Below are 11392 nucleotides of genomic sequence, written 5' to 3'. Positions count from 1 at the left end.
CAAAAACTGCACTTATTCGTCTTGTTCTCCAAGCCCCCCCATTTTAGCTCCAAAAATGCTTGGAAATATGTACACTGAAAATTTTACTGCGATGATCATAAAAATATTTAGTTTCCTATGAAACAATATTCTCTTGATAGTAGCACAAAATCTATGGTAACAAAAGATGAGGTGTAAGAAATCATTAAAATAATTTAAGTATGTATATTCGACAACTATTAAAATGCAAAAAAAAGTACAAAAATAACTAAAATAACAAAGAAAAATGATAATTGCAATCATTTCTGATAGATAAAATTAATGAAATTATGATAATTTACATGGTATATAACAATATAGATGATAATTGAATACGATAATTACAATGGAAAATGAGGAACAGAAAACCATCAGAGCAGTATTCTTATAAACTCACGAAGAGATGATTAAGATATGCTCGGATGTGGATCTCACCGGCTACCTATTACTAAAAATGATAGCACCGTTTGATTGCTTCAGAGTAGCAACACAGCAAAAAAAGTAATCTCCAAAAACTTATTATTTGCTTTTCTACAAAGAATGAAATTAAGGCAACATCAGAATGCTGGACTGTAAAATATGATCCGATTTTTTACATTCCCTAATAATTCTCGGATTTTTCCTGATTTTCATGTGAAAAATTCTCTGATGAAATCCGGGATTGCCCTTCTTTTTCCTCTTGATTATACTAAGAAAAACAATATTTTTTGATAAAGTAGGTACAGGGACAAAACCAACTTTGTTTGATTTGGAGCTTACTTTGAGCTAATACGTGATAAATAACTGAGGCAAAAGGATTAAAACAAATTTTAATTGGTAGGTTTCATCCAAGTTTCTGATATTTAAGAGAGGAACTGACAAAATGATCTATTTGGTACAGAACAGACGGATTCTTGAGTATTGCTGAAAAATGTACCGACAGTCCTTTAAGCAAGAGGCCTTTCCATGTTTTTAGGTTTTCAAAGGACACTCAGTTACCAATACTGACAGGAAAAATTACCAGTTGGCAAAGGAAGGGATATATGTACCATTTATTATCTGAAGTTTCAAAAAAACTGAAAACTTCTGTTAGGTTATGAGCAGACTGAGATGCAGCTATAGAATAAAGTTACAAAACAGTTATTGACTCAAAAAATAAATTATGCAAAGAAATACAAATATAAAATAAAGATTTTCCACCTCTGGAGGGGAAGAATCCTCCTTAACTATTAACTCTTTAATTCTTAAGTTCTTTGACCAGAGACAGAAAAGTCTTGTGAAAATTTCATTCGTTTACAGTTTTAGAAACGTGTGCAATTTGAGACCCTTCCAGAAAATTCTTCAGTTTGATTACCTTTGTACAAAATTTTAAAACAACTTTAAACAACTTAAGGCAGTCAACGTACAAGGTACGATTGATATTTACAACGCATCAGCATTGACTAAGATTACTTCTACAGGTTAGAAATGAAACTGGGTACTTTGAATACAGATATTCTTTAATTTTTTATTAAAACAGAGATGTAGATACATTTGCTGGCTTCAAATTTCGGCTTAGCTCTGGCTTTAAATGTTTTGATCTTTGACGAAAAGATTTCTGAGTGATCTAATTATAAATTAGTTGGCAATTTTTGTTTTTTTTTAAACTCATGATTTGAAGCGTGTACATATTATCAGTTGTTTGATGAATTGATAAAAAGTTAATAATGTCTCATTGCTCAAATTTGACTTGCTCCTGCATCAGAAAACACACTGCAGATAATACTGCCTTTTAAGATCAAAAGGCACTGTGTACAAAACAGGCAAAAAGTAGCCATAAAAATACACAATTATCACAGACAAACCTTCTAGAGGTGAGATTCTAAGGCACTTATATTTAGTTGACTAAATGTAACTTGTGATAGTGACTTGATATCTGGAGTAATCAATCTTAAGTTGGTCTAGCTTTTTGCATCGAACACCCACTTTTTTCTCATACAGCTCATTGCAGTGCTTCAGTAATTTATCAACCAGGAATTTGCCATTAATTGTAATGAATTGCCTCTGAAATTAAAGTAAAATATCAATGAAATCTTTATTCACTAAATCTAACAAAAATCACAAATAAAAAAAAATAATTTATAACTAAAGTTGCAATCAGATGATACAGTAGTCTCTCTCTCTCTCTCTGTGTGTACCGGATCTCAAGGAACTAGAATATTTATCCAATACAGAAAGATATCCGCTACACATGGAGCTGAATGGATAATACATTCAAGACCAAATTTTAAGGGGAAAATTTCTTAGAACCAAACCTTTTTGCAAAAAAGTCAGGAGTTTTTTCCAAGTTAACCACTGGAGGGCAGCTTAAACAACTTCAGCATAATCTACTGTCCTTAATTGCTTAAAATTCTTTCCCTTGTGCGCTTTAGTGATTTTTTTACCTAATTCTTCCAGATATCTCCTTCTGTTGAGAGGGCAATGCCAAATTTTTCACACACAACAACTTGTTTCAAGACCCTCCTAAGTTCCTGAATGGCTGTCATTTCCCGTTACGATCAAATCTTTTTCCCTCTGACACCCTGAGCACCTGAAAGAACTTCCTGATCATGGTCTGCAAAGTCAGGAATAGCTGCATAGCCAGCATACCATTATGCATCAGAGGAACTTAACTACATACCCAGGTTTAGACCATCCTTGTTTTTCTGAAAATCGCAAATTTTGCTCACTTTTTATGACTGATCAATATGCGACAAATTAAGCAGATGGATGGGTGTAAACACATTCTGTAAACTAGATTGTCCTATGAGTTCTCCTGAACCATGTGTTATGCTTTTTAAGGTTTTATTATTTTCCCATTTCTCATACTAGCTGGAGAAAAAAAAGAAAGCACCACAAAAACCTTGAAACTTAACCGGGTACCTTCAGACCCACTCAAACATTGAAATTTGTGATAAAATGAGAACAAATTTATGGTAAAGTTCTGATAGAGTTTTCTGCTCGAATATTTAATAAATTGCACTGCAAAAGCCCTTTTATTATTAAATCAAAGCAGCTTCTGAGATAAAAACGAATTCAGTTTAAAAAACCACAAACCTCATTTCTAAAACGTTCACTATTGAGCGAGTTGCCAACATGCTTCAACTGAGCTGAGAAAACATCATAGAGAAGCTGATCGATTGTATGCGTCAAGTCAGGCGTTATCAGCAACAGACAGTCCTCAATCAATGAAAGGTAGAGACGGGCAAATGCGATAGTGTTGGCAGAGAGCCCGATCCAAAAGTCTCCTAGAACAAACGGTCATTAAGTTAATAATGAACCCTCTCAAAAATTAATCCTTACTATAGGAGGGCTTTAAAAGGAAAAATATTTTGAAAGTTTTTTCCCTAGTAGTTAGGACGTGAAAAAAAAAAAAATACATTGTTGAAATTAAATGGCTGTGACCTGATATTGAATTTTTCATCAATGGTTTCAAATCTTCAAATATAAAAAATGAGAGTTAATACTTAAGTTCAAATTCTGGGCTGGTTCAGGTCAGGAACATTTAGATACTTGTTATGTATATTATTATCAAAAAACCAATCATGAGACAATTTCAAGCTTACCGGTAATATAAGACTCAAACTGGAGTGCTGGCAAATTGCTAAATTCGCTGAGCAGTTTGTCTCTCTGTTGCTTAGTGTTGAGATTTGTTGGGTGCCATTTATCCTCACCCGAACGCAGTTTCACAGCATCTATCAGTTTATCTCGAGTATCAGTCAATGCTCTCGTTAGACCTGGCCTTAGTTGACCATCAACTAGATATTTGACGTCCACCCCTAGACCATCCAACTAAAATGAAGGAAGAAAAATGAGCATGAATAAACTGCATCAGTATGCAATTGACAAACAAAGGATCAAACACCGCTACTACTTTAATTTAAGGAGGGCGCAGACCTGTGTTACGGATGCTTCAAAAGAAGGGGGAAAAGGGGGGGTGTCAAAAATTCAGATTTTTAATGCTACATATTTTAGGAATGGCTCCAAAGTCACTCTATGTTATTAATAGTGATGAGTCTCTTTGCAACAAAAGATATCAATTTATATTTTGTTCAAAAGGATGCATACACTAAAATTTCAACACTGAAAGTGACATAACAGCACGGAAATCAATAAAAACTGACAGTCAAAACTGGAGTATTAGATGTAACAAGAATTTTTCTTGCTACAAATTTCACTTACACTAACAAAATACTTTATGGCCGGGTAAAACTTAAAACTCCGTTATAATTGGTCTGGCTTAATGCAAATCTTGCGTGAAACAGGGCATTGTAATTTAAGTGCTTATTCTTCAGTTAAATTTCTTGAGAAACTTGATAGGGCCATTGCATTCCTCTGAAAAAAAACTCTTAAGTTCCAAAACAGCCCTCCAAGTTGAGGCTGTAAGGAAGTAGATCATCAACGTTACAACAAATACCTCTACGTTCAGTCAAACTCTCTATAAACAGATAGGAGATAGGATAATGCAAATACATACATACAACACTGTTGACATGGTTTGAACCTTAGAGACCTCTAAGAAATTGACAACACAGCTAATTGTATTTGCTCCGTATAGTGTAGTATGCATGTAGAGATAGTCAGGATAATGTAACGTATCGATGTAACATAACGTACAACCATAATATAGGCAATTCCCTCCATTACTCCATACAATTTTAAAATACAATTTCAAAATAAATGATCTGAGCATGTTTAGAGATGAAAAAAAGAGTTTAAGACTTACTTGACTACACTGCGTGTGCAAGGCAATGACGCATTGTGATAATGTTGACAGGGAAGTCTGCTTCACAAGCACTTGCTTAATCAAGTGTGACATCAGAATGTTCACTTCATCATTCAGCCACATTATCAAAACTGAAAAAAAAAATTTCAATTTAATTTTGTAAAAAACTAAGGCCATAGGATGATGGATTCATTTAAAGAAAGTGGAGAAAATTTTGAAGATCTAAACAATATATATTGTGAGAGATAATTTTGACAAAAAATAAGCAACTCTGAATAAAGGAGACAGTTTTTTCATTGAGACTCAATTACTTCTTCTCAAAGTAGATTTTATCCTAACAACAAAAAAAAAAAGTACCTAAAATGTTAAAGGTTACACAATTTTCAGCTCAATATCTTGAAAAACACGCGATTTTTATATAGATGCGAGTATAACATTCATAAACGCCAGGAACTTGTGATCGGTAAAAAGCTAAGATTTTCCTTCAATTTCGCGTGATACCACATACCTTTTCCGGAGTTCGAATAGTTGCTCGTTTGATTTCCACGTATGAAAAAGGAAGAAGTTACCCAAATGTCATCTCAATATCGCAAGAGATCCGCGATATTTCGAACGGATTCGTTAAATGAAACGAAATTACGCCATTTTCATCTATGTAACGCAGGAAATGCGATATTTTGTAATAAAAAAAGGAATTAAAAAATAGAAACTACGCAGTAATCACCACCATTTTGCAGGAGATACACACATTTTCTGGCAGTATTGTGAAATTATTAAAAATCACGGGGAATACACCTTAACATTGCAGCATACAAGCAAATTTTCAGTGGTTAATGAAGATCACAGAAGATCCCTCAATTTTCACCTCGGTATCGCAGAAAATTTGCGATTTTTATATCGATATGAGCATAACATTCAGAAACGTCAGTGATTTGAGATATTCGAAAAGCTAAGATTTTCCTTCAATTTCGCATGATACCACATACCTACTGCAGAGTTCGAATTAGTGTTGCTGCCAGACTGCTGTCTTGACCATTCAAAGAGAAAAAATTTCTCTGCCTGTCCCACTGTTCCCGATTGATGAAGCCCGTTTTGAAATTTTTTTAGTACAAATCACTATAATATTTATCGTAAAAAAGCTTTTAGAGACTTATCTACTGAAAGATTGATGGCCAAAGTGCAGAACAACATATCTTGGTTTCAGACATTGCAAACTTCCGGTCATACTTCATTTTTGCTTTGGAAAAATGGTCAATGTAATTTCTCAGAAACCTTCATAATTTTTCTCCTCTGTCAGCAGGATATCTAGATGAATTTAAAGCTATAAAATTGGCTTGTATTTATTGGAGAAATTTAAATATTGAAACACTGCAATTGAGATACATCGTTTTGTATTCAGACATAGAGACATACTCTGTATATTATTTTACAGCAAAATTATTTGGTGAAAGAAGAGAATAATCTTACCTGATGCACACTGGGGACTGTTTGGAAACGCTTTGAACTGGAATTCTTGCACCATCTCCGCAAGGTTTGAAAAAAACACTGTGGCAAGCCGTGTGACATACTTGACAGCTGCTCCTTCCAATTTCACTCGCTTTAATTGAGTTTTCAGAAGACTGGAACAGAGCTTTAACATCAAGTCACATGCTTGAGTTGACTTGCCCAACTTGTTCAGGAGTCGCACTGCTCGCCGCGCAGCCCGCAGTCCACCTTGCTGACTCTTGTCTGGCGAAACCTCCAACTCTTTCGTTAGGACATTGGTTAAAGTTTTCACACGCGAATCTAGCTTGCGCTTTAGATCTTCAGCAACGAGATCGTTGCTGAGCTTATTTTTTTCTAAATACTCAGTGCTTTTTTCAATTAGCTTGTAAGCTTGCTCAAAATGCCGCTGTGCTATGAATACATCTAGATCCTCCGCAACCTCCAGTAGCCATTCCGGAGTTTCGTCAGGGGTTTCAATCTCCTCTGGTTCTTCAAAAGCTGTAAAATAAAATTGTAATTATAAAATTCACATCGATTTTATTTTTTCCCGTCTGATGGGATTATTTCAACCAAGTTGAGAGTTCCTTAGCTTTAAAACTTTTTGACATCAGTTGTAAGAAAATAAACTCTAGAAAACGATCATGATACTAACACGTCAATGGTGAAACTGCGAAAATGCATTTCTAAGTTGTGATGTTCTAAAATGTCCGGTCCTATTTTATTTTTGAAGAGAAGGCCGAACCAACATCATGGCTGGAAATTTTCTCAGAATATTCTTCACATGGAGAAGATGAATCATCAAAGTTTTTTAGAAATGACATTTAGTTGTTTTCCATGCAGAAAATAAGGTATGACAGGAATTTTGCAACACTTCAAAGCAAGATACGCATTTCTGCAGTTACATCACGGATATGCAGGAATATAAGGAAACACAAGTTTAGAATAAATTCAATTCAACTTGTTCCGACCATAATGTTCTACACTAAAAATTATTTAATGAGAGAAACTGAGGTGCTCAGATGCTCTTTGAAATTAGTTCCTGACAGTTTTTGCATAGGATTAACAGTCCAATCGAGTGAATGAGGTGAAGCACTCCTACAGGGGTTTTTGAATCCTTGCTACCTCTGATGCCACACCCAATCTGTTACTCAACAAGGAGAGCAAATTTTTACAATTAGAAATAAGTGCTCATTTCCACTTGCTCGTTAGTTTCCAAAATTGGAAGATATAATTGCCCAGCATCGAATTTTCAGGTCGTTTTAGCCTTTGAGATGTTCAATGAAAAAAAAATAAAAATTAAAGAGAAGTAGATACAAAATAAAAATAATGACACTTACGATTCATAGAAGTTTCTAAAGTGTCCGATCGAGCAGGTGATTTTGGCTCGACTGAAATTTCCCTTTTCACTTTTTCCTTGGAGACGAGTAATTTTTTGGCCTCTTCAAACTGCTCCAACCATTCTTTCTAGAGTTTAAAAACCATTAAATTAATGATACAACAGAAAAGGAATACAAAAATCAGCAGAATAATTGAAATACAAACCATGCAAAAAGTTCATTCTTTACTTGATCATGACTGCATATTGTAAAGACAAATTATTAAAATTTAAAACTTCTATTGTCTGCTGATTATTTGGATGATTCAAGCTGAATGGACACAATTAAAATAAGTGCTGAATGGATAACCATATTTGAAACTTACTTTTGTTTGACTATTGCTGCACTGGAATACCCTTGTATCAGGAAAGACCAAAAGTTTGAAGGCATTTTTTAAATCACGGACATTCACGACGGCCAAACTTCCTAGTTCGTAACCAGCTTCATATTTATACCTTGTTGGACTTCGCCTGTTGAGAATCCATGACGCTATGATGAAGGTGTCGGTGAGCAAATACGCATGCACTCGTTGGAGTGGAGTATTGTCTATTGGATCTAATTCCAGCAAGTCGCCGTCATACATGAGCTGTCTTCCAGGAATATCCACTAAACTCTGCGGCAGAGGAACAACATGGTTCACATTAAACCTGAGCGATATTGTTGTAAAAGTTCAACAAATTCAATAATTGGAGCACTTATTTGAGATACTCTCCCTCAACTGATTATTAAATACTTCTTAATGTTCCTAGTTTTAATGAATTTTCAAATTTTTTCAGCATTTAATAGTTAAGAGTTTTCTCCCCTTTTTTCAAAGAATTAGGTACCTAACAAATTTGCTTTAATAACATCTGTTTCAGCCGTCTTTACACAAAGTTTTTCATTAACTAAATGAGTTTGCACTTTTACTTAGGCCTCATCTGTAATAATCTTGAAAGAAATAATGGGAAACAGAGGTAAATTTTTCCGCATGGCAGTGCAATCCTTCTATTATAAACAGTAAAAGGCTTTCATTTCCTCTCTTCTATCTTAAGGAGATTCTATGTGATCTAGGGACAAGACCACCACTTACTACGCTGCCTCATTTATTAATGCTGCTACACATTATGGATCAGTTCCCTGCATTAACTTGTACGTAACAATAATTATAGTTGTTTTTTCTTTTATGCCTTACCTTTTGAAATAAATATATCTTATCTTATCTTATTGCTCTTCAAAGGCACAAACTACATAACAGTGCAACGTAGTGGCAAATCTTGTCCCCAGGTCACATACGATCGCCTTAAGAGAGTTACCAAGATCCCCAAAACTTAGAGATTAAGCCTGATAAAAATAATCAATTGGAGCTTACTACGCATCCTTCAACAGCCTCTCCGATGTCGATGAGCTGTTGTCGCCTTTTCTGTTCCTTCTCTTCCTCCTTGTTTCCATCACACTCATCCCCTATACCATTACTTTGTAGACCTTTTTCACCTCGAACACTGGCAGTAGTCATTGCCGCCAGAAGTGCTCTTTGTTCTGTCAATTGATGACAAAGTTGGTACATTTCTCCCTCAAGATCTATAAATAATTTTGATCAAGGAATACACGCTCTAAGATTCTATAGAAGAAAAAATAAAATAGGGTATACCATTTGAAAAGTATTTTCGAGAGTTCCTGAGAAAGAAAGCAGGTATTATGTTCTAGGACAGACATACCAACACGTCAGTTCATGATCCATGCTACGTCCAAGACAAAGTAGAATGGAGTGACATGCCCATGAAAATGTGGTTCAAACAAATTCAATGGATGCATATGGAAAGGCTGACTTGGCTTTTACTTTCTCACTCCCCTCGAGGGTAGAGAAGTATTGTCATCGTCCAATAAAAAAAAAAAAAAAAAAAAAAAATTTCATCATTTCTAGGTGTTTTTTGTATGGCCAGAGGGCAAATGGCAATCTGAACAGCCACTTCAGGAATGGGCACAGAACTGCCTTTCATCCCTGGAGGACTATTGACTCCTCAGAGAGAGGCTGACCGAATACTTAAAGGTTCAGACTGATTAAGAAGGAAGAAAAATAACAGGTGCAACTTACAGGGTTTGGAGTTCAAGGAGGGATAAAATTTTTAATTGCAAAAAAATATTTAGTAATGAGGCACCTGCCTACCAATCAGAATAAAAAAGGATACGAGAGATCTCTTTGGCAGTTTCAATGAACTGCATGTAGTGACGGTACACATTTTTCTTGAGCAGTGTGTTAGTTTCTTCAGCTAAGGCTTGTATCCTGAGTCTCTGCTGTTCCAATTCTTGACTTCCAACACATCTTTGTGTGAGTTCTTGAACATCTAGGCCAGAAAATATACAAATTAGTTTCAAAAGATAGATAACGACGGTGTAAGTCGGCAATCATATAACTCGTTTGCGGTGTCTGAAAATCTCCGCCTCTATGTCATTTTTTTAAAGGAGAACAAATTGACATTATTCCTTGAAGTTTCTTTCCTTGCACAGAGAAGAAAAATTAAGGCAGAAAGAATTGCCGTTGAGTAGTTTTCCCTTTAAAAAATAAAGTATGACAGGAAGTCTACGACATCGCAAACGGAGTTATTTGATTGCCGACTTGCACCGTCGATAAGTAACAAAACTATGGTTAGAAATGCAGGTGCATGACTTCCAAATTCAAAGGTGAAATAGATACTATTCAACTTACTTAGCTGCGCTCATGCTGGATTATAGTATTGGATGAGATGCCTTTTATAATCAGTCTGACAAACATTAATTGGACTACGTTTAAAAGAACGGAACCAAGCCACATTGGCTATTGCAGAACTTAACAGGGTAATTTAATTTTTAACAAGAGAACATTTGAGCAGATTTCTTTGAAAATTTGAAGGAATTTGCTTCGTACTGTGGAGAAAATTCACTGAATTGTGCACGAAAATTCACAATACTTTCATCATGTAGAAAATTAAATTGCCCAATAAAATTTGCCGCTAAATGACGTGGCTTCGTTCTTTCCTGTTTAACGCAGCCCAATTGTAGACCTAACAGTGCAAAGACTTAAAGTAAGGAATCACCCTGATTGATTACCTGCAGGCCGATTATTGAAATTCAGTGTTTGTCAGGCGGACATAGATGACATGGGTTAAATGACGAGGCGTGATTGGTCGGCTACGTCTTATCGCTGCTTTGTCTTGCCTTTGTCAGGTGGAATGGACGACACACTGTCAGAAACTTAAGAGGTACCGATAGCTTGTCGTGAGTTCAACCCGACATGGCACGACAAAGCAGCGATATTACATAGCCGACCAATCACACTCCGCCTTTTATACTATGTCATCTATGTCCGCCTGACAAACGCAAAACTTCAATGATCGGCCTGGATGGTAGTGCAGAAACTGCAATTTGTGTCAGTATGCGGTTGTGAGTTGGAGGATATTTTTGATAAAGCTAAACGAGTGACTTACAATTTTCAGGGGAAAAATCCGGAGCGCTTAACTTCTGAATAATGACATCCATCATCCAGGAGTTGAACTCGACTGCAGATGATAAATTCTTAATAATTAGAAAGGAATAAAACGAATTAGTGGATGGTTGTGGAATATATAGGTCATTTTCTGAAGAACTCAAACTGTTCGAAGTCCTATTTTTATAGAATGTAATGTAATCTTTCTGACATAAGACACACTAAGAAAAGAAAAACCACAAGATTGATAAGAGAAAAGAGCACAAACAACAACAACGTCTAACATCAGGATGAAATTGCGCAACTCTGCCGTTGACTGATGATTTACCGTTATCATACAACGGTTTCATG

General features: G+C 35.5%; 1 protein-coding gene across 2 annotated transcripts; it reads right to left on the bottom strand.

Moving 5' to 3' along the window:
* Positions 1-184: 184 nt before the first annotated feature.
* Exo84 (exocyst complex component Exo84) lies at positions 185-11305 on the bottom strand. 2 transcript variants are annotated; one of them, XM_019041850.2, is made up of 10 exons: positions 11043-11305; positions 9768-9923; positions 8951-9159; positions 7928-8215; positions 7564-7690; positions 6209-6724; positions 4742-4872; positions 3582-3807; positions 3073-3260; positions 185-2040 (listed from the first exon to the last, which is right to left on the bottom strand). In XM_019041850.2, the coding sequence occupies exons 1-10, from the start codon at positions 11095-11097 to the stop codon at positions 1882-1884; spliced, it is 2055 nt and encodes a 684-aa protein (XP_018897395.2). In that variant the 5' UTR covers positions 11098-11305; the 3' UTR covers positions 185-1881. The 2 variants fall into 2 exon arrangements, with proteins under 2 accessions (XP_018897395.2, XP_018897394.2); XM_019041849.2 differs by having other exon boundaries at positions 3073-3263; positions 11043-11304.
* Positions 11306-11392: the final 87 nt, after the last annotated feature.

Source organism: Bemisia tabaci, chromosome 3 (genome assembly GCF_918797505.1).
Source record: "Bemisia tabaci chromosome 3, PGI_BMITA_v3".
Lineage (NCBI taxonomy): Eukaryota > Metazoa > Arthropoda > Insecta > Hemiptera > Aleyrodidae > Bemisia > Bemisia tabaci.
Note: the sequence above shows the minus strand (reverse complement) of the source record. Positions and strands in the feature narration are given on the sequence as shown.